At 34.9% G+C, this 24,389-nt stretch overlaps 1 protein-coding gene across 1 annotated transcript in view; it reads left to right on the top strand.

The window, feature by feature from the left end:
• Positions 1–24,389, top strand: part of RICTOR (RPTOR independent companion of MTOR complex 2) — a 98,257-nt gene that overhangs the window by 30,021 nt on the left and 43,847 nt on the right. Inside the window, exons 5-18 of the mRNA XM_086630009.1 lie at positions 5,024–5,155; positions 6,164–6,227; positions 10,267–10,393; positions 11,376–11,545; positions 11,792–11,859; positions 12,839–12,906; positions 15,401–15,483; positions 16,153–16,240; positions 17,485–17,575; positions 17,713–17,779; positions 17,888–17,968; positions 19,880–19,980; positions 22,467–22,629; positions 23,040–23,141. Of these exons, the coding sequence (XP_086486135.1) occupies positions 5,024–5,155; positions 6,164–6,227; positions 10,267–10,393; positions 11,376–11,545; positions 11,792–11,859; positions 12,839–12,906; positions 15,401–15,483; positions 16,153–16,240; positions 17,485–17,575; positions 17,713–17,779; positions 17,888–17,968; positions 19,880–19,980; positions 22,467–22,629; positions 23,040–23,141 (1,405 nt within the window). The remainder of the gene's footprint in view (positions 1–5,023; positions 5,156–6,163; positions 6,228–10,266; positions 10,394–11,375; positions 11,546–11,791; positions 11,860–12,838; positions 12,907–15,400; positions 15,484–16,152; positions 16,241–17,484; positions 17,576–17,712; positions 17,780–17,887; positions 17,969–19,879; positions 19,981–22,466; positions 22,630–23,039; positions 23,142–24,389) is intronic.

The following is a 24,389-nucleotide window of genomic DNA, read 5'->3' as shown; positions in this document are numbered from 1 at the left end:
GGTAAATTTGTCACGGGGCTCAGCCTTGGTGGCAGAAACAACCAAGATATAGTACTTAATATGATTTTGTGTTCTTTCAGTTTAGTTATCTGACTTAAGAATGCAAGCCTGGAAACGCTAGTCACTCTTTAAGTATAGTGTTGGGAAAACTTGTATAATTTCTTGTGGAAACGTTGTAACTTGTTTTCTTAAATAGGACTGATTTTCCTTGCTAGGAGAAAAAATAAAAAAAATTAAAATAATGTTGATATATTTTTGTGAGTGCATATTTTGCTGTAAGCTTTAATAGATTATAATCTTCTTTCTTTATTCATGTAATGTATTGTAGTGCTTTATGATGGGACTAAACATCACTTAAGAGTCTAACTTCAAAATTCAGAGTTCTTTACCAAATATTTTTAAATACAAGTCTTAAAAGGTTATGCAAATACTAGCATTTGTTTTCATAGGTAGAAGTTTGCAGAACGATCTGCAAATCCAAACGCAATTACAGATATTGATAAGGAAGAGAAAAACGTTTTTCTCAGACATATGAAGGAAAATAGCCCTCTACTTAGAAGAATGCCAAAAATGACTTCTCAAAAAAATAAAAGGACAAACAGCTGGAAAATGATCTTTGTTAGTGTCATTACTTTGGTCAGTCCAATGAGTCCTCTGTGTATGTATATAAGAAACAAAAGTTGTTATGCATATATGTAGGTTATTCTGCTATAGTGATGATTTTCAAGCTCAAGAACACCACTCAAATAGTCACATTTTAACAACTATAATTGTGCTCATTGGTGGTTCTTTGGAGATACTTATAGGATGGATTGTTTTAATGAAATAAAGACTTTTCAGGCAAATTTAAAAATTTCGCTCTACAGAGTTGCAGCCTGTAAGTTACTACTGCAGTAGTACTCTGTTTGCAGATTATATACAGCCTACAGCCATTATGTGCAGTATTTCAGTGACTTGCAAATACTGAACTTCTTAATTAAACAAACAACCTACAGGTAGGCTAAGCACATAAATTCCTTTGGAAATAACATTCAAATTCTGTAATTTGCTCTGCTGATGTTCCTGACCTTATCTTAGATTTCCATAGTGAAACCTTTTTGTACTACAGAACAAACTTGGTTTTCTTTGAAAACATAAAAAAAATTATTTGGATGCAAGAAATACTTTGAGTTTTCTGCATTTGTGAAGTATGAATGGCTAACCTTAAAGTATTAAGCTATAAGGGAATCAATAATTTCAAGAGTAATTATAGATTTCTTATAAAGTTCTAGATTTTGAGGTCAGTAACATTGATTGAATATTTACCCAAACCAAAGACAGTTGCAGTCTGAAATAATTGCAGTTATTCTCAAGTTAGAGATCTGGTTTTTAGAACTCATTCTCTTTTTAGAATTTTGTTAGGCCAGGTGTCTGATTATAGTTTCTTCCTGCCAGCAGATACAGATAATAGTGATGCATTTTGTTGTCGTTCCCAGTGTAGATGGGTCTCCTCAGTTCCCAGAGCACCATACCATTGACAGATGAGAGGAAACCTTGAGCCATGAAGAAAATGGAGTGTTGGTAGGCCTCAGAAAATTTTGAGGTCTTTTTGTAATGTGCCAAGAGGCTTTGACTGTAAAAACAAAACTCAGATTATTCACGATTACCTGGCTGGATCAGAGATTTGTCGAAACCATGGTTATCTTTCTGTAGCTGATGGATGAAATGCTGTAGAAAAAGATGCGAGAATGATCCTGTAATAGGTAGTGAATGTCCTTTCTTATTCCATCCTTTGTTAGTTCTTCCAGACTTTTTATCAGTCTTAATGTTTATCAGCCTTAATGCTGTCTTACAAAGTAATTTTCATTTCTGAAGTGACACTTAAAATACTGGAGCACTGGAACTCTTTACCGCCTTTTCTCCACCTTAGCCACTGCTGTTTATAATAAGGTGCTGATAAAGAGGTCTACACAAAAAGGATTCCAAAGGGCATCCAGAGGACTGTTTATGATCTTAAAATAAAATCATCTTAAAATAAAACTGGTGAAGCACCAGTAGACGTTACACAAACTATACTTTACTAAGCTTCTGCAAGACTTGAAAGGAGTTATTACAATAGTGTACACAAAGGCATAAGGTGTTGCTGAAGATTGTATTAAGGGATATAAAGAGATTATAGAGTGATGAAAAGTAGTTTCACGAATCAAAATCTGAAAAGATGAATTCTAAGAGTGGAGGTAAGTGGAGGACTTTTATCCTGATAATTTTTTGCCCTGATTTTTATCCAGGTCCACAGACTCCTTTAGTAGGCAGTATTTAGTGTACAATTCTTGATTTGAAGAAAGCAGGGGGGCAGAAACACAAACAGCAACACAGTTAGAACAGAATAGGATAGAGTTATGAGAAACTTCGAGGGAACTTAAAAATTATCTGTATGCATAGTTAATAAGATGGTGAAGAAAATTCAGGATTGTTAAGATGTGACGTGTGTCAAGACAAAAACTGCGTTATAGACCTATATTACATTATTCTACAATAATTATCACATCAAGAAAATTGATATGCACATTCCATGTGCATCTGTGGCTGAAAGTGCCAAAAAGACATCATGATTGTGTAAAAGCAAGTGCAATACTACTTGCTCCAGTATTTTAAGTGTCACTGCAGAAATGAAAATTACTTCTTCGTAAGACAGCATTAAGGCTGATAAACATTAAGACTGATAAAAAGTCTGGAAGAACTAACAAAGGATGGAATAAGAAAGGACATTCACTACCTATTACAGGATCATTCTCGCATCTTTTTCTAAGATACACGTTAAAGTTCTTTCCAAACATTCAGATGTGAAGTTTGGTGGGCCGCTGACAATACTTACTGATAGATTTTCTCCAGTTCTTCCATCATTTTCATTTAGTCTAACTCATATTTTGTATAATAAAAAAGGCTTTAGGATAGGAATCTTCATGCAGATCTCTAAAGCAGTGACTTAATATGAAGAAAATGCTTGTTTCTGTCGTATATCGATCTCTTATTTGCGTCATTCCTTCTCCTTTTCCTTTTGAGTTGTCCAGTGGGTTCGATTTTAGTTTTTTGAAGTTTTCTCCTTGTGATACAGCTGAGAAGTCAGAACGTGTAGACATATACAGACACACACACATAAGTTTTTCTTACGTATTTTTTTTCTGCCTGCTGTAACGTATATTCATTGTCTTTATAAGGTCAGGTTTGTCTCAGGTTTCTGCAGTTCAGTCATTGACTGGTGAGGTCTTTTTGCTCAGTTTTTGCTCAGTTTTTGTTTTTAATGGAGAGATTTTTGTTCAGCTTTGTACACTTCTATATGTCACTGCTTTCACTGGACCTTTATGGATTTTTATGGCACTTATTTTAGGTCTATATCTTTCTGACTACCTATATATTTTCATTGCATTCTCACTATTTAAAGATAGTGACACATCTCTTTTTGGTACTTTCTGCTTTTGGTTGTTGAATCTCATGATAGCATTGGCCTTTGTAGTGCTTTCACTGCTGCCAATTCTTAAATTAACTTCTATCTACAAATTAAGAATATCTTCATTCTTGTGAGTTGTAGAACTAGCTTTCAAAGCATTGATTGGTTTTGGGAAACTGTTTGTCTAAAGATTGTTTTGGTCTGCCATTCGAGAAACATTTTCCTCTCAAATATAAAAGTAATGTACTTTACTTGATAAGGGGAAGAAAATCCAGATTCAGTATTTGGCTATCCTAATGAAAAATATCATGGTGTCAGCTGGCAACTAAATGCCACACAGCCGCTTGCTTACCCTCCCCACCCCTGGGGAATGGGGAAGAGAATTAAAGGGGTAAAGGGAAGGAGACCCGTGGGTTGAGATATGAACAATCTAATAACAATATAAAATTAAAAGTAATAATAAAATGTGAGTGTATATATATAATGATATATACAAACAAGTGATGCACAGTGTGATGCAAGTGATGCTCACCCGTGCCTGGCCTGGCCTGGCCTGAAAAGTGATCCCAAAACAGATGTAAGTCCCCACACTGCAATCTCAGACGAGCGTGAGGCCTGAAAGGAGAACAAGAGAGAGAGAGAGAGCACTCTGAGAGTGAGAGTCCTAGAAGAGCAAAAGCCCTTCTTTCCAGTCAACCGTCATCTATGTACTGGGCATGACATCGCATGATACGGAGTACTTCATTGGCCAATTTAGCCCTCAATCCAAAGTTTTGAGTTCAAATCCGAAGAGAAATTGCGGCCCCTTTGTCCTGGCTGTGCTCCCTCCCAGCCTGTTGAGCTCCTTAAAAAGGACAGAGTGTCACTTGATACTTTCAAACTCCCATCTCTGGAGGCCTTTAGTATTTCATTTCTTTTTACCTAGATTGTGAATTTAGGAAACTACATTATGACAACAGTTATGTTTAGGAGAACTCACCTCTGTGTGAGTAAAATGCTTTCAAAATCTGTCTAAAGAGAAATACCTTTTGCTTTTATGTCCAAGTGAAATCTGTAGAAATTGGTGCTGTGTGAGCTGCTTAAGTTATGACTGTCATATTTCATGTAAATATAACTGGGTGACATGACATCTTTAGTGAGTGGTGCGTGTAAGTACTTAAGGTGCGAATTCTTCTCTATTAGGTGTCAAGATATTGTTTTTAGGATTTGTGCTCACAGGTGTTCAGTCTGGTGGAGGAGGAGGTGCTCTCTTCCTGTTAATTTTATTGCACTAATATTGTGCTCAGCTGTTTTGTCAAATAACAAGTTGTGTGCAAGTCTTGGTCATGTATCATTTCATGGATGTACAGGCTGTTCTTTGGGGGAAAAAAAAGTCGTTTTATGGCTTCTTCAGATTAGTACATTGTCTACATCTGCTGGCAAGGTGAAGGTTTGCTTTCTGGCTTGTACAGGTGCAGACAGAAAATTAATGCAGAACACTTCTTTTTTTAAAAATCAGAATTTTTATTTTAAAAGAGTAGGTATTAGCTGTATGTCAGATTGTGATGTTTACCTGCTGTTGAATAATTGATCGTCCCCTTGTTTTCTTCATTGTAGTCTGAGGTTAGCTTTACTAAACGAAGCAAAAGAGGTGCGAGCAGCAGGATTGCGAGCCCTCCGCTATCTCATTCGAGACTCCAGTATCCTCCAGAAGGTGCTAAAGTTGAAAGTGGATTACTTGATAGCCAGGTAATTTTTCTCTTCCTTCGTATTGTAAATTGTGTACAGTTGTAAATCACTTGCTCTTTCATGGTTGAAACAGGTGAGAGAAGGTGTTTTCATATCTTCTTACATTCTTGATATGTAGTTATATAAAAGCCATTTTTCTTCAATATGAATAACATCCTTTAAAAATAGGATAATACATCACGCCAGTTAATCCAAATAAAATGCTATCCTAATATATGGTACTCTATGAGTAATGTAAAAAATTTGTTTTTCAATCATAAATGCCATTAATCAGAAATTAATCTATGGTGTTATTCGAAGGTTGAAACATCAGTAATTTTCATGGTTTAAGTTTTTTTTTTTATGGGAGTTGCTCTTTATTCTTTTTATTATTACAGTGTTTCGGAGACTAAAGTTGAGGCTAAAAAGTAGTTCATGCCCAAGAATTTGTAATCAGCATAACTCATGATGTAACAGAACAATACCAAAGTGCAGACTAACAATGACGTCAGATCAGTATGATGAGCAGATGTAAATGCTACCGTTTCTGGTGCTCCCTTGGTTAAAATTTTGTTGGATTTAATACACTGATATAGATGTATGTGTTTCTGTTTATAAATAGTTTTAGTGTGCAGTTTAATTTTGTTAAAGCAAAAAGACTTTTCTGATCTGAGAACACACACAAAATATGTTGGTGTGAAACATTACAGATACTTTGTTTATCTTGTTTGAAATGACAAATGCACATAGCTCAGAAAATATTTGTTGAAGCTGTTATGCCTTCCCACTGGATGTTTGAGAACACTCTAGTGATTTTATTGTAATGAAGATAACTGAAAAACATGTAAACCAAAGCTAATTGACCAATCATAATGAATATGCATGCTGAAGGGAAAATTTCTTAAACAATCAGTCATAGTATTCTTTTTCTTCTGTGTATTTAATTGCATAAATACTAATGATAGGTGTTAACAGTTAAGGTGAAAGCGTTGTTATAAACAAAATGTGTTTTTTTTAAACTTATTTTAGGTGCATTGACATACAGCAGAGTAATGAAGTAGAAAGAACACAAGCACTTCGATTAGTCAGAAAGGTAAAATCTAACTATGTATGGTCTTACCAGCTATGCTAATTCGAAACAAAGGGTAGGACTGAGACTTGTTTTGATTTTAATCTCTTGCCACTGAGAATCTTGAGTGGGCTAAAAAATCCTTTTAATTTTCCTTTGATAAGGATCATACTGGACAAGATTTGGGAAAAACTTGCCAAATGATGAATGCAAAGATATAAGAACCATGTTACTAAGTTTCATCTAATGATATAACTTTATTGTATAGTGTGTTTAAGCATCTGTGAATCAAGGATGAGAGATTTTCTACCATTTGAGAAACAGGACATGTTGAAGGAATGCTTCTGGCCTTCTTGCTTTATCCATAGAGGTTGATGCTATCCATAGTTCTTTTCTCAGATACACAGTAAGACATAGTTAGTCTGTGGTGGTTACTGTGCTGTGAACCCATGGATATGAGATGTTTGAAGCTGTGGTAGCTGGATTTTCGAGTTCATCCTAGAGAAATTGGCATATATTGCTACTGAAGGTACTTTTTCAGGCAACATAGTATTCTGCCTTTGTACTGGACTTTACTATTCTTTTATCATGCTTATGTTCTCCTACTTCTGATGAGCATCTTACAAAAAACTACCAAAGACTCAAGTAAAATTTGAAGTAGTTGGAAGAATACTTCCCCAGGAGCACAGTGTGTTTAATCTGTTTTGTGTGTATATGTATTTTTTAATATAAATATGTGTTTAGGTTGAATATATGGAATTTTGGTACGCAATTTCTTTTCCTATAATGAGCTAGCTTGGTTTCTGTCTTACAGAAGAGACAATATGCTTGACAGTTGTGCCAAAAAGAAAGTTTTAAAGCTTAAACAACACCCCACCCCTAAACCCAAACTAACAAAATCGCAACCATAAAGGAATGAATCCTTGAGGAAGATGCAATTTATAGAAGATCTTTGCTAATCTGCTTTAAAAGAAGAGCTTCAATGTAGAGCCAGAATAGCTTAAATCAGAAGATGGATTGGAAACACATTTAGAATGAATTGGTTTTATTTGAGTCAGAAATTTGTCCTTGTTATTCCCGGGCTTTTTTGAGGATTTCCTAGTAGAGCAAAGACTTCTGCCATGCTTGAAAGAAATAAGAAGAAGCAAGAGAAGTAAATCCATTCGTTTGATTTGAAAAAATGATCCTGAAAGATAAGCATTAAAAAATTACACAGCTGACCACCAGTGTGGTTTTTTCTCCATCATTGCACAAGCATGCTGTGCATGAGGCATACATGCATGGAATATACATGCTGTACAGGGATGCTGATGGTTCTTCAATGCTGTGAACTTTGATGAAAGATGTTTCCTAACATCTTATGCTGCTTAGAACAAGCTTGTTTCTGAAAAGTCAATGTCAGACAAACAAAAAGCTGCCCAGCCTAGCTACCATTAAAATTTGATGTCCTATCTGGGCTACAGCAGTTAAGCATGCATTGGCATAGAGCAGTACTCGAGAAACCCTCACACAAGTAATACCGTGATACAATGTCCTGAATGGTACCTTCTGTATTTTCCCATCATCTTTTTTGTTACTCTCACTTTTTCCCATCTTTCCATTTGCCTCAATATCTCAGACCCAGTGATTTGATACTAGGATTCCTGATAGATTATATATTAATGTCTAGAAGAGGAGAATGCATGGCAAATAAAACAATCAAGAGTTAATTCGTTCTGCGGGAGATAATTTACTGTGAGCCATAGGAGAGCTGAACTGTGTTCTACCCGCATTGCAGAACTATTGTTTTCAGTTTCAGAGTCTGGATGCAATTTTTTAACCTCATCTTTGAAAACAAAAATGCCTATGTAAGAATAGCATAGATATAAAACTTTAAAACATTCTCTCACTTCTTTTTCTTACTTTTCATAGAGTAGAAGAACAAAATAAAAAATATTAATCCTGTTTTAATTAATTTGTAAAAGGCACTTAATCATAAACTTGTTTTAAAAAATGTGCAGGTTAAAGTAGTATAGGAAGAGAAAAGAAAAACAACTTTGAAGTTTTAAAACTTGGTTTCTGATTTTATTTTATTTTTTTTAGAGGCTTCGAGTACTCATTGACTCTTTTGACTGTAATCATAGAATGGTTAGGGTTGGAAGGGACCTCAAAGATCATCTAGTTCCAAATCACTTCTACATTTCCTACTAAGAGCTTTGCAGTTTAGTAGTGTCTTCAGCCATGAAAAGGACAGTCTAAAGTTGCTTCAGAAACTTTTTTTTCATCTGATAGAAGTCAATAAGACTGGTTTGGTTTTTTTTAATAATTTAATAGGCAGGATGTTTTCTTTTCAAAACAGAAGTCAGGGCTAGATTCATAGATTCATAGATTCATAGATTTCTAGGTTGGAAAAGACCTTAGAGATCATCGAGTCCAACCATGGCTAGGTACAATATGAGGCACCTTTTTCTTCCTCTTTTTTGGAGGAATCTTTAAAGACCAAATTCATAGTCTTTTGTTACTCATTGCATCCTAGCTGCATATAAGTAGCCTTGTATCACCGTCCTTGGTCTTTAGAACTGCATTTAAATACCTAGAGCAGAACAAAAGCAAATGTAAAAGTTTTTATTCATTCCACTAATGTACTTGGAATTGAATATTAAAGAAATCTTTCCTTCTCATGTCTTAAAACCAATGAAGCAGAACAGCCTTAAGAGGCTGCTTGTGTCCTCACATGTCGGTGTCAATAGGTAAATGGCTATAATTTTGCAGAGTGGATTGATAAACCCATTCTACTTCATGCCATTGTAAAAGTGAAAGATTGTGTAGGTGGGGAAGAGTTTGTTTTTTCTTTAGAGTCCTGTCTTAAAGCTTCCTGTTTTGTGGGTGACCACATTATGTGTGAAAAGAAGTTTCTTAAAAACACATCTTAAAAATAAACTTGTTAGTGTTCCAATATATTTGTCATAATGGTTGATCTCATTTTGACATCGTCTGCAAAGAGAGCAATGCAGTCCCCTTTAGACAAATATCTGTAAGATATCTAAGGGAGCTGTAAAATGAATATAGGACAAAACCGTTTTGGAAAAATAATCAAGATAAGCCTGCTTTTGTTGAAAACAAGAGGGATATTAAACAAAACCTTGGAAAATTAGCAAAAAGTTTTTAGATTTTTGATGGATATTGAGTGGGGTTTTTTTACATCTCACTTTTATTTATTAGTGGAAATAGATGAAATTGCATGGTTGAGTGGGCTATAACATATTAAGTTGTTCCCTTTTTAAGCAGTCAGACAAAAAAACTACTTCCTCCTTTGTGATATCTGTTCACTGATGTTCATATTCCTTAGTATAGAGGACATATATTTCATTATTGCAATCTGTGAAAAAATGTGAACAAATAGCTATTCAGCCTTTGTAGTCAAAGCCTGATTTGGAGGAGGGTGAGGAGTAGTGATTGGTTGGTTGTTTTGGAGTGGTGTTTTTAGCCCTTAATGTATGCACAGGGTCTTGCTCCTTAATCTGATGTAAATTCTGCTTGGCCTTAACTGGCAGCTGAGGATTTCCTATGGTGCAGGACCTCTTTAGTAGTGTAAATGAGCATTGGCTGTTAAAATCTTTCTGCTATTCTGTCTCAAATTTGTTGCGTTTTTTTTTTAGTCTTGGCTAATTACACAGTTAAATAGATATTGAAGAATCTGCTGCAGTATGAATGAATCTTCTAGAAGAGTTTGTAATCTACTCTGTGTCATTATACAGCATTCTTTGTCGATAAAGAAATTCTTAGAAAAAAATATGAAAATAGTAGCCATAGTTCTGTCTGCAACAGTCATCTTTTTAACCCTTTCCAATTATGATAAAATAATATTAAAACAAAAAAGAAGCAGGAGTAGAATGGTAAAGTAAATTGGCAAAGAATTTCAATAACAAAAGAAACACTTTTGAGGATTTGCCAGGTACAACCAGGTGATATATGGAGTGGTCTGTCTGGTTTTATCTAGGAAACCGAATGCTGGTAAATCTGTGAGTGTATTGAGAGAAATATTATGAAGAAATCAAAGGGCCTTTTCTTTCATTTTTGGCAGATGATCACTGTGAATGCTTCATTGTTCCCCAGTTCTATTACTAATTCTTTGATAGCAGTTGGAAATGATGGTCTTCAAGAAAGAGACAGAATGGTTCGAGCATGTATAGCCATTATCTGTGAACTAGGTAAGATAACTGAAAGCTAATTAAGATAAATTTTGACATGGTTGTCATCAGTTTTCTGAGAGATTCTCTTCTATGGAGTCATACGAAATAGATGGTATTCAAATAATTAAGGGTATTTGTTCAATAATGAATCAGATGTTAAATGTTCTTAATGTCATTTTAATGGATTTTAGTCATTAATTAGATATAAAACAAAATCGCTTTAACTTAAAAGATTTTTAAGTGAGTACCTGAAGATTTCGGGTGCTGTTCTTTTCTTTAAGACTTGCCGGATTTTGGTTTACCTTAAAAACGTTTCCCTGCTGCAGATGATGTTTCTAAAACTAGTGGATTGGAAGTAGCGAGGTTTCCGTACATGAGATGCTGACAAATGTACGAGAGTTCAGAGAACTGTAAAACATTTAAAATTTAAATTTTTTTACAGTGGATGTTGTGGTTAGCTGGCTTCTGGAAGTCAGTATTTGTGTCCATGTGAAGGCTATCTAGACAGTGGTTTATACTAACTCCCTATACTTGTATGTGGGTGCTGATTTTTAAAGTGTTTTTTTTTTCCAAAGCCAGTCAACGAGAAATAACTTCAACAATGTTTTCAAGATACAGACTTCTGTTTTAAAGAAATAATCAATCTGTTACTCTTTCATATTTTAGTATAGTTATTTTTTCCATGTCAGTCCAATGAAGCATGAAACACTTTTTGCGGGGAAATTCAGAAACTACTGTATGGAAACTTGATTGGAAATAAGTTGGGAAATTGCTGCACAATGGTGGCTGACCAGTATTTTTGTTCATGATAACTTAATCCGAAATAACAATTTGTTGCTAATGTCAGTCAGTTCCATTAAAAGCTTTGCATGTTCCTCAGCAGTGTTCAGGAAGAAAATGATATATGTACTAAAGAGGTGACAAGTGTGTCGTGTTGGAAGCCGTGAAATGTTTTCTTTCCTTTCACACTGTCCGAAGTGACATGTTTTCCTTTGTTTAGCACTTCAGAATCCTGAGGTGGTGGCTCTTCGGGGTGGTTTAAGTACCATCTTGAAAAACGTGATTGATTGTCAGCTAAGCCGAATAAATGAGGCTCTGATAACTACAGTTTTGCACCTCATTAATCATCCAAAGACCCGGCAGTATGTGCGAGCAGATGTAGAATTAGAGGTGGGTTCAGTTTTACTTGTTTAGTGACAGAAATTAAATGTATTACTAATGAAAATGTTTAATATTCATCTCAGATTTCACCCTCTATGTTAGTGCAAAATGTTTAAAATACAACATTTTAGGCTAAGAGCATAATGATTTATAAAGCAGGAATAATATGACAGATTGGAGTGGGACTGAGGAAAGGGCAGGACCCGTTTAACTGTATTCTCATGTGAAAGTAATGCATGTCTTTCTTTTGTTCAGCGAATTTTAGCTCCTTACACAGATTTTCACTACAGGCATAATCCAGACACAGCAGAAGGACAACTCAAGTAAGTGTTAGTGCTGCTACTTGTGCTACGAGTTGTATTCATGGTACTGGAATTAAATTATTTTTCTTTCCAAATTGATAATAAAAGCAATGACCTAATACTAAAACACTTGAAGTTGAATGCCGTGGGTTAGAATGTGACTTCTTAAAATACTGTTAAGCATGTAAGGTTTAGAAGGGCTTGTTTAGCCTGGGGAAGAGAAGGTTGGGCGACACTGTCCCACACATAGCAGCCTTTCTAATACCTATGAAGATGTTACCAAGAAGATATAGCCAGGGCCCTTCATGATGTTGAAAGGTGAGAGGACAAGGAGCAACAGATAGAAGATGAAACAAGAGGTTGCAGCTTGATATAAGAGTGGAAGGGGGGAAAGCAGGGGGGTGGTGTAATTTTGTGCAAAGCCAGTCAAGTGTTGAAACAGGCTGTGCATACGGTCAGCCTTCCTCCTTGAGAGTTTCTAAGACTCAACTGGATAAAGCCTTGGGTATAACCTGGTCCGATCTCAAAGCTGACAACTTCTCTGTGCGGGAGTTTGGACTAGAGACCTCCTGAGATTGCTTCCCAACTTGAATTATTCTTTTTTTTTTAATTACCAAATGGCTTTAGATGCTTAGATCTAGGTAACTGAATAAGGTCTAAATCTTTAGGTCTCTGCTGTAGACTTGCTGTCTGTGAAGGCGCAGAGCGATTCATCTGACCACATATAGGTGTTTACTTTGTGATGTTATCCTCCTACCATGGAAACTCCCCTGAAAAAGTAAAAGTAACAGTAGCTAAAAATTCTGATCTTCGTATGTGTGTGTTTACACATTGCATAAATACATATACACACATATATGTGTATGTAAAAGATTTCTCCAACTCTGGATTTTGTCCCCCATCCAAAGTCTCAGTTAACTACTTTTTACTTGCTATGTTAGTAACACTGTTTGTTTTATAGTGATTAACTGTATTGTGACATTTGTTGTTTTAATGACAGGGAGGACAGAGAAGCACGGTTCCTAGCTAGTAAAATGGGGATAGTGGCGGCGTTTCGATCATGGGCAGGTAAGACATTTTGTTTGTTTGAAGCTGGATCTTTGGAAGGGGAATTTTACTTTCTAGTGTAGAGGAGTGGTTTGTTTAAACATAAGAATCTATCTCATTTGATGTGTGTGATTTCTATCAATACGTTCCTACGGTGCTACTAAGATATGTTTTGATACTGTAAGATTAGAGTATGCATACATAGTTTTCTTCGACTAACTCTACTGACAAGATGCAGCTTTTCCTCCTCCCCCGCTATGGAATAACATATAAGTTATACCTTGATGGTACATTTTGACATTTGATGGGTGAGAGGGTGTTGGAAATAACATCGTATCATAAGAATTTGCCTTTGAGATGGTTCTGCCACTGTAAATAAGAAATCTTTTTGTCTATGTGAAGAGATACCAACAGGATGGTTTCATTAGCACCTGTTTTTACCAGGTTCCATAGCTGAAGAGAAATTGCAGCTGGACGTAGTTTGGGTTTTCTCATGTGGAAGACGTTTCTAAATTGGTGAAACAAGTTTTTGCGTTTTTCTAAATCCTTTCTCTGCAGTATTACAATATCTAACGTGAAGATACTGCCTCAGGGACTACTGACTATTTTAGTCAAGACAGTGTCTTGGAAATAAACTGATTCATATGACCATTTATCAAAATTTGGGTAGGATTTTTACAGGCTGTATTTAGGAAAGATTCAGACTGTATAGGAAGCCTTTTTAATTTTAAGACTATTTTCTTTGTTTTTTGATGTTCTGAAAATGATCAGTAAGCGTAATTTAATATCCAAGTATCCTTCAAAAGTTTCTCACATGTGTCTTTGCTTGTTCAGGGAGGAAGCCTGGGAAGTTTGTGACAGCTTTGAAACTTCTAGGAAGTGGTTTCTGATAGGAGAGTTCCTTCATCTTCCCTTGCTCAGACACTTAGAACTAATAGCATATGTATGAAAGTTCAAGTGACTGAAGAAACAGTTGTCTTGAAATATGTTACTTACCGTGGCACTTTCACTGTTACACGTTCATCCTTTTTTATATTACTTGTTATATTGGAGACTAACATCTGAAGTTGTTTTAGTCAAAAATATCCTTACACTGTCAGTCTTCCCAAAGGACATGTAGGTACACCAAACTTGAGGATATTCCCGTTTTTTGTTTTGGCTTTTTGGGTGTGATTTTTGCCTGTCTGTACTATCTGCTGTGTTCTACTGTTCTGCACTCCTATTTTCCAGACTGGATTATTCTTCAGAGCTCATGGTTACTGTGTCCTTTATCTTCATGTGTGATCATGACCTTAGAGATAAAATTAGGGCATGCAGCAATGACTGCATGCACCAAAATCTATTCCTGTGTTGCAATTGGGATATGACGACTATATGCTCTTGGAAAAGGCCTCTGAGGTGCACTGTGGAACATACTTAAATGCCCTTAGTGTGTCTGTGGCCACGTGTGTGTGTGTGTTAGGTTTTTGTGATGTGGAAGTTTTGAAATTGAGGACTTTCTTCAAGTTCATATAAAGCACATGTCATTACAGTTTAATTTCTATTAGTGAAAATAGATGAGTAGGTGACATTTTTCATCTTTTTAGTAATTTTTAAAGAACGATGGTTTGGGTTTATTTATGATACGTAAGACAAAGATGTGTAAACCTGTGTTCTTTTTGTTCATTTAAAGTAGCATTTTGGAGAAACTTGTTTGTTTGTTTTCTGGATAGCATGCTTCTGCAAGTTTTAATTTATTCTGTGACGTATGAAGATAAATGGTCAATGGTTACTGCCTTTGCAGCCACATTTTTAATGAAGAGTCTGTATATAAGTTGAGGCTGAAAATCAGTGTCAGCTTTAGGCAGTATTCTGTAACATTTAGAAACAATTTGAAGGTTTTCCCTGTTAATATTGAAATATTATACTAATTGAGTAAAAATACAGTGTGAAAGGGCCAAGTCACAAGAGAGGCCCTGAGATTTTATGCAAAGTTAAATCTACTGTGTTGAAACTTCTGGAAATCTTTGGGAAAAGATGATTTAAAATGGTGCACAGAGAATTTTATTCCAAGTATGTTTAAACTTGCTGTTTAAAATCACGTGAAATTAAAAGGAACTGAGTAATTTGTTAGATTAAGATACAGCTTTTGATGGAGAAGCTTCTTGCCATTCTGCTGAGATGATGCAGATCTTTCAGGTTTAAGAGTCATTCTTTACTGACAATTTTGTCTTGTCTGTCTGCCTTTTCTTTCATGTAAATGTTGGCTTTACAGTTCACAGTAACAGTTTTACTGTTCACGGTAAAAGGGCAAAAGTAGCTGTAGTTTTTAATGAGCAAACAAAGTTTTGTGATTAGAAAGTTTTGTTAAATATTACTGATTGGAAAGGAGATGGCATTATAAAGGTGAAAATGCTTCTGATTAGTAATTTTTGCCATCTGTTCTTGTACTCAGACTGAAAATCAAATTTAATGATGTGTCCAAAGCTTTTTTTGTTTGGTGAGGGAATATTATTATGTATTTAATGTTTTGTAGGTATTATCAGCCTGTGCAAACCTGGAAATTCTGGGATTCAGTCTCTTATTGGGGTACTCTGTATACCAAATATGGAAATACGGGTAAGTGGTAAATATTTAGTACTGATGTAGGAATAACATTGGATGTTTTAATTAACATATTCATAACGTTTTAACAGTGTAGCGGTTTAAACACAGACGCCAGTTATGAGACCACTACCTTCAAGTTTATTTGATCCCAAGTTCAAGTCTGTAATTCAATTATAAAATCCCTGTGAGAATGGGAGCATCCTGTATGTCTGAGAGGAGGGAATGGAGGAGAAGAAAGTACATAAATTAATTTTTACTCTGGTCACATGTCAGAGCAAGTTCACAGTAGCTACAGTTAGGAGTGTGAAGCATAATGATCAGAGTTGAATCCAAGATAAATAAAAATGTTTCTTCCCGGTTACCTATTAAACCAAGAAGTTGATAGTGGCAGCAGTAACTATTCTAAAAATCTGTGATCCACGTAGCTTGAGTTTCTGTAGAATTCATAGTGACAATAAGGCACAGTGCTAAAGTAAACAAGCCCCTTCCCTTCTTCTCTTCTCCAGATTCTTTCAGTTTATGAAACTAAGCGTGTTATCAAAAAAAGAAACACTGAAACAAGTACACCAATTCTAGCATTTTATAGAAATCTAAACTTTAATATTAATAAAAAGTGAACAAAAGGACGACTTTTGTAATGTATAAATTTCCTGTTGTGGTTTGGTTGTGTTTTTTTGGTAGCGAGGTCTGCTTGAAGTTCTCTATGATATATTTCGCCTTCCTCTCCCTGTTATCGCAGAAGAATTTATTGAGGCACTTCTCAGTGTAGGTGAGTATTTAGAGCCAGATGACATAAAAATTCTGTCTACTAAGCTCTTCTACAAATTTGAACTCTTCACTGTCTCCTCCATATTGTAAGTTATGTCAATATTAACTGTTTCATCACTGAATTAATTGGGTGCTCTGAAGTCTCATTTAAAATTCTTTATCAGCTGTTAAGTGTTGTAAGTTTGATAGAAGATCAGCAGTAGAGCATAATGGAGGATTTACCCAAAAGACTGTGTAAATGAATTACTACAAATTAGACTTCTTTGAACTGTTAGAAGAATCGGTAATCATAGAATGATTAGAGTTGGAAGGGACCTCAAAGATCATCTCGTTCCAACCCCCCCCTCCACTACACCAGGTTGCCCAAAGCCTCATCCAACCTGGCCTTGAACACTTCCAGGGATGCTGGGCATCTACAGCTTCTCTGGACAACCTATTCCAGTGCCTCACCACCGTCAGAGTGAAAAATTTCTTCCTTATATCTAATCTAAATCTCCCTCTTTCAGTTTAAATCCGTTGCTCTTTGTCCTATCACTACATGCCCTAGAAGTGGTATTGAATGTTACAGAAACGTTATTAAGCAGAGTCTCTTCTATATGTTTTGTATCTGCTAGCTATCTCCACTGTACTTGAGCAGACTTTTACTTTTCCTAAGGCAGATGTATACTTTTTCATATTTTTATCTTTAGCAGAGTTAGTCTTTTATCTTTAGAATTACTCCTTTGTGAACCAAAGAGTATCTTCTGCTATGTCTCGCAGTGCAAGACTATGACCCCAAAAGAAGCAAGTTTCATCCTTTAATGTTCCAGCAGTTTTCTCCTCCGAACTCTGGTTGTAAATATTTTGCCATGCAGTTGATTGTAAAAGCTTAATCCTTGTTCCATGTTTATAAGTAAATAGATCATTCTTTGTTGCAAACTTGCTGCTTTGGGACCTCTGGATGTATATGTTAAAATTTTAGGCGTTAAAATATTTTGTGTTGAACAAGTTTAATGTATTTATGAATTGGAAACGTCACTATTTTGGTAGATACATCTTTTTCCTAGCTTTGACGTTCGCTTTGCTTTGTTCAGGAGTGTGGATTAGATGACTTGTGAGAGATCCCTTCTGACAACATTTTCTATGATTTGAAACCTGAAATAACATTTGTTGACAAAAATTATTATTTACCTACAGAAAACCATTCAAATAGCACTGTTAAATTCCAGTGTTACAATTACCATCATCCATATTTTCTTATTCTAGATCCAAGCAGGTTTCAGGACTGCTGGAGACTTTCTGATGGCTTTGTAGCTGCTGAAGCTAAAACTATATTACCCCATCGAGCCAGGTCAAGGTAAGCATTTAATGAACTTAGCTAGCCTAAACCCTTGGTTTTGTTTTGTAGTGGCATTGACAAAATACTTGTTGTTTTCTTTCAGACACAATAAGACATGAACTGTCTAAACTGTTTCCGTACTTTTTTCTCCTTAGGCCTGATCTCATGGATAATTATTTGGCTTTAGTGCTTTCAGCTTTTATTACCAATGGACTTCTAGAGGTAAGTAATGACTTTAAGTTTGAATACATACTTGTTACTTTTTTCCTATAAACATTGAAATAAGATGTTCTACATTAAATGTTGTAATAATTTTTTAACTTTTTCAAGGGTCTGGTTGAAGTGATCACAAGTAGTGATGACCATGTATCTGTGAGAGCAACTATCCTTTTAGGAGAACTTTTGCACATGGTAGGTAAAACTTTTTGCTGAGAATAAGTAGTATTAGTAGCTAGTTGTAAATAAATATTTCCTATTACAGCTTTGCATATGTGTTACGAAGTTTGAACATGTACTTTTCATCAGAACACTGGGTTAATTTACGTTACGTCTTTTGGTACTTCATATATCAAAAACAGTATGAATCAGTAGAAAGGCCACTTGGAAAGTATTGAAAGTTCTAGGAGTTTTGCTCCAAGGGTAATCTTCAGCTCTTAAACTCTCACCAGTACACTTCTGTGCCTCAGTAGCCAGTTGTATTTTTAAGCTGGAGTCCTGCAAACTCACCTATCAGTTACTGTGTTTGGAAAAAGGACCATTGCTGATTTTTGCTTTTCTTAGAATGATGGTAGCCCTCTGGCAGTGTGTTCAGCTTTCTGCCTCGCAGGCTAGGCAAATGACACTTCTTTCATGCTCAGCTTGATGTGGCTGGGACATTTGATACTCTTCATTCAGGCAACTCCAGCTTGGTGGAATGGTCTTTCATCACCTACTGTGAGTAGACTCTGCTACAGAGAAGCCGAAGGGACCTTGCTTCGTTCCACTTTCCTCTACCTAACATGTCTTTTACAGTAGCTTCTCTCTCTTAACCTAAACTATTTTGGTATAGATTATATTGCTTTTGTGTACACTCTAGTGCTACCTTTCAGCCTTCCAAGGAGCTCTTAGTCATATGTGAAGTGAAATCGTTTACCTTTCTTGCAAAACTTATTTTTCACATCTTCTCTTGACAACAAGAATAGCATATGCAGCTGAGTACTTTTTAATCGTTTTCCTTTGGGTTTTTTTCAATCTTTTTTCCAAATAAACTACTTTATAAGATACGGTAAGATTGTGAAATGCAACTTTGTCATTCAAAAATTTTAATACAAGTTATCAGACATAGTCTACATCTTCAGACTGTGGACTCATTTCAGCAGTGCTTAATGCTCAAAAAGACTGAGATCACAATCTTCAGATATAGGATTACTTATTACTGCAATTATTTACAACATCTTAGCTCAGCAGTGTGGGTCACAATCACTACAAATCTGTTCTTTAATCTCTTTAGTGATTTTTCTTTAATTGGTGGAATTTCTTGAGTATTCAGTCAACCAGTTTAAAAAGAGGAATCTATAATAATGTATCCTTTTTTTCTGGTTTCCAAAATACTTTTGAATGGGAGCTCTTCTAGCTGCTAGAAAGAAAGAGCTAACTCTGTCCCATGTAAAACCAGGACGCATTTACTGACATCTGAGTATGCTACAAAGCGTAGCTATTTTTTGGTTTTCTGAAGAGATGATTCATTAGTCAGAGATGACTGTTTATCAAAATACTGAACGAATATTTGTACTTTTCTTTAGGTTTAAGAGATTGAAGTAATTTCTTTATTTTCATTGTTCTGTAATTTCTAAAAATATTTGCAGAACTACCTGTGTTTCCCAAGATAAAAGCAATTAAATATCTAGTAACTTAGCAAGTTATGTTAATTAATCAGATGATTTTTGTGTGTGTGCAGAAAATTTTTAATAGAAACCATCAGCTTAAATTTCTGATTTTAGAGTTTTTTTGGTACTTTTATACACATGACATAAGGATATCTGATGCTTTTCACCTTCTTGCATGTTACTACTTTAAAAAGCACCAATGCAAACAATTGATTGGAAGGTTCAGAAATCTAAAATTGTCTGAAATTACTTTCAGTTGTGTTCAGATTGATCAGTGAGTTCAAATACTCAAAATACTCCGTAGTTATTGCTCTGACATTATGCAAAAGGCAGTTTTGTTGTCATACATTTGTGAAAGTTTTATGAAAAGTGGTTGAGACTTCAAATGTTGATCCTAAAGAGACAACTGAAAGTGTTGTAATAAGTTATTCTAACTGGTCTTTTTTTGGTTTTTTAGGCGAACACAATTCTTCCTCATTCTCACAGCCATCACCTGCACTGCTTACCAACGCTAATGAATATGGCAGCATCTTTTGACATCATGAAAGAGAAAAGACTGTAAGAATTGTAACTTACACTTAAAAGAAAAATTACTTACATCTCCTTTTCCCCCTACAGTTGAGTGAAAACCTCCTTTACAAGTTTTATGGTGGCTAAAACCACTGCTGTCTTTACTTAAAAGCAAACAAATGCATGCATATAGAAATGCTCTGTCACACTTACTAGGGAAATGATTTATAGTGCATCATTCCAAAAGTGTTTATAGTAGCAATTTTGAAATGTGGTAATTTGGAAATAAAGTTTTGGTAGTAGAATTCAGAATGCTTTTGCATAAACTGCAAGACTTACACAGAAGTTTCCGTAAATGAACCCTAAGGCATTGTTTGACCGAGCAACATCAGAGACGTGTTCTGTGTATTTGAATCTCGATTATTTCACACTTCTTTTTTGACATTTTGATGCAATTAAGCTTTCAAAACTAAAAAAGCCTGTACCATTTTTTTCTTCTGTTGTTATTTATGTATAGCTAATTAAATAGTAATAGACCAAATCAGTGAGTCATTATTAGTGTGAGCAAGATCAAAAAATGTTATAGTGGCATGGAGCTGGTAGTTTGTTCAGACTTTTTTTGTTCTGTTGTTTTAAAACCTTTATTTTCCTTCGGAGGAAAATAGTGGTTGTAACACTAGTAATTATGTTAAAACTTTCTGGTGCTTTTGTTTGAAGTTTGCATCGATGATGTCTTCAATTCTATTTAAATATAAGAATTCGTGAACAGAAATTTTAAGTTTAGTGCCACATTCTACAATGGCGTGTGGTTAAGCTGCATTAGGGAACTGTTTGGCAATCATCGTGCCAATCAGATGAGGTGTATTTAGTCATCTAACTTGAATGTTTATAGAAGCTTTTTATTCCTCTTTGAACTAGCAATATCTGAATTTTGATATTTTAAAAGGCTCTGGGCTTTTTTATTTTATTTTACTTATTTTTTTTAGAATTTCTCAGTGCATCTTCTATCTTGCAATTTAACCTCTGAAGTGCTCTGTCATAAAATACGATCTCCTGAGTACTTCACACAATTTAAACCTCCTAAGGAAAGAAGTCAAATAACTTTATAGCTTCTCATGTCTTCAAAATGTGTTTCTGTAACTCAGTGTTCTTACTTGCATTTCTTTGTGGAAGACTAATTAAATTGAGTGTGTTGAGGTATTTTTCTAATACTAAATTATAGGAAACGTTTCTGATGATTACTCTTGCCATTCCTGATCTGTCTTGTCAGCTCAGTATTCTGATAAATATACCGAAACTTTTGTCTTTCATTGTGTTGTCAGTGATGAATTACAGAATCTTTCTGAACTGATACTGTGAAATCATAAATGCTTTTAGAGTACTTCCAAGAAACGGAGTGCTCTTCTGATTTTTAGTTTTGAAGATTTCTTATATATCAGTAGAAGATTTTGATACATGAAAACACAGTTATTTTTCAAAAAAGGCATATCTGAAGCTCCGTCACAGGATATTTCACTTGATCAAAGCTGTGGGATGAGAGGAAGGATGAAGAGCAGACGGGATATGTTTGTGGATTACTTGCATTTTTATTTGCTTTTTTGCATTTGTGGACATACTGATAGAGTAGTAAGAATTCCCATTTTTGTTCGAAGATGGTGATATTTTTAGAAGTAGTATTTTTTTATTTGAGGATCTTGGTTTTGGTCAACACTCTTATGTTGTTTCATACTCTGAAAAACTGTAAGCCCTGCTACAGATTAAATTTATGTAATTTAGATAAGTGACCGAATACATAATTATTTGTTTGAAGATAATATAAAATAAAAACACTCTCCTACGCTATAAGAATTTTTGTTTATGGGGGAAGAAATGTAGACTTTCCTCCTCATTTGTAGACTTGCTTATTGTATTTGCTCAGCAGGTGGTTGCTTTTTTTTAATTGCTACCACTATTTTGTAATTAACTGTTTCTGCCCTTGCTGTCTTTTCTGTTACTTCCTGTCTTTTCCTGGAAAACTTCTTATATGTTGTTGCTGAACTGTTTAGATGTAAAGAGCTAGAAACATACTACTGATACTCCTGCCACCTTCTGGGGAGAAAAAAAAAAAAAAAAAAAGAATTTACAAGAAATACTTTTAGTCAAAGCTGAAACTAGCCCCCTCAACTTTCAACTTTACCGCAGAACATTGATCTACTGTGACATCTCACAATACTTTATCGATATATTTTAAACTTTACAATATCTTCTGTGGACTGTGATAGACACTACTAATTGCAGAGTAGAAGAAAAAGTACCAATGAAGCTCATTTTTCAGTACTAGAAATTCTGAAAGGTAATTTTCTGTATAATTTCAGTACATGACTGAGGCCTATGGATGTATGAGAACTTGTATCAAGAAAATTGGTTTGTTTTTTGTTGGCTTCAGAGTTGTTGGTCAGTTCTTTCTTGAGCTGCATTTATTTACTCAAGATATAGCAGTGCTCTTTAGTTCGATAACAGTTGCCAAATACTGATTATAGTTTTTTTTTTCTTAGACGAGCAAGTGCTGCACTCAACTGCTTAAAACGTTTTCATGAGATGAAGAAAAGAGGACCCAAACCTTACAGCCTCCATTTAGATCATATTATTCAGAAAGCGATCTCAACACACCAAAAAAGGGATCAGTACCGTGTGCAGAAAGATATCTTTATTTTAAAGGTATTACCATTATTGATTTTTCAAAACTGAATTTGACTTCGTATTTTGGAGACTTGGATCCCACCCCCCGACCTCCACTCTCTCATCTAATTCAGAGCCGTTTATGTGATTTCTTTGTAGTAGCCTTTTCATGTAATTTATCTTGTAGGTGCTTGCAGATACTGTATTGCATTTCTAGAAATTGATGAGTGAAATTACAATAGTTTTTCATGCTTTTTAGGACCAATTGTGATCTTTTACTATTAGATTCTTAATGCACTACTATAACCCTGCAGTTTACTTTCAAATGCAAATTACTGTAGAGCATAGCCCTCTTAGTGATTGTTACATGAACAGTAAGTGTATCATGTGACAAGACTAAAAAAAATTATGCAAGGAAACTTACTGAAGTTTTCATGTCTGTATTCCAGGATACAGAAGAAGCACTTGTAATGAATCTTCGAGACAGCCAAGTTCTCAATCATAAAGAGAACCTTGACTGGAATTGGAATCTAATAGGGACCATACTGAAGGTGAGCTTAAAAAGGGCGTGATAACTATTTTTGTAAAATTGTTAGGAAAAAAAGGTCTCCATTTCCCATGTGAGTTTTGACTTTCTAATATTAATTCCATACTGCATGCCATAATCTATTTTATTTCAGAAAATTAGGATCTCATGGGTTTAATCAGTGCTAATACAGTCTCTTCGTATACATCTCTTAAACTATATGCAAAAATACACTACAGTTAAATTCACAAATTTCTTGATAAGCATGTATTAAATTTTATATATCGTTACAGAATTAGCCATAATGACTTTAAAGCTGCTAGTACTTTAGACTTCAGTGCAAACTGCACAGAGGTACTGTCTCGTTCAGTTTCATAGCAGATATTTTAAAATGACATGAGCTGAAGGTTAAGTCTGGAGGTAGGTTATAAATCAAACTTCAGATGCTTAAACTGAGCCACGTATGAAAACTTGAGTATTATGCAATCTCATTGTATGTTTTGAACTAATACAGATACTCCTGTACCATCAAGTTCATTACAAAATTAATTTGTTAATATAAAATAAAGGAAATATGTCTGACAAGAAGGGCATTATGTTAAATGTAGTTAAAGCTGAACTTTTAAGATACTACCTCTTTTTTAAGCAGAAAACTTACTTTCTTTGAGTATAATCTTCAAACCAAAATAACTCCTGTCATTCTGTGCATCAAAGTCATCCTTCTGTTGTTACTCCCAATTAACATTTTCTTACTGACTTCTTGGCTATGTTATTATAAAGATGATGAAAGTACAAGAAAGGATGAATGGTGATGATCATAATTGAGGGTTTTTTTTAAAAAAAAAGAAACTAAATATTTCTCTGCATTTTTTCAGGGACTGAAAAACTTGAGATAGCAAGAATCTGTCTGATATAAAAACCTGAATATGTGTATGACATGTACTTTGCTCCACCAAACTTCACTGTTCACAAGCTTTTTACTGCAATTACTAGATTATACTGGATTACTAAATATCTACGATTAGTAATAGATTCAGTATTAAAGATATCATAAACTGTTTTTCAGAATCTCACTGTTAATTAGTCTGTGTAGTACTTTGGCAATGGAAGTGTTGTGTACTTGACCAAAGGTGTTAAGGGTTTTTTTACCTGAAATATAGGTCAAACTTAGTTTCCCTGCTATCTCAGACTTCCTCAGCGGTATATTTTCTAGTGTCTTGTTAGACAGTTACTGTCTCAGAATAAGGGTCTCTGTCTTTCAGAATGAGAAGTT

Source organism: Tauraco erythrolophus, chromosome Z, assembly GCF_009769465.1.
Source record: "Tauraco erythrolophus isolate bTauEry1 chromosome Z, bTauEry1.pri, whole genome shotgun sequence".
NCBI classification, from domain to species: domain Eukaryota; kingdom Metazoa; phylum Chordata; class Aves; order Musophagiformes; family Musophagidae; genus Tauraco; species Tauraco erythrolophus.
This window is presented reverse-complemented; position numbering and strand designations above follow the sequence as displayed.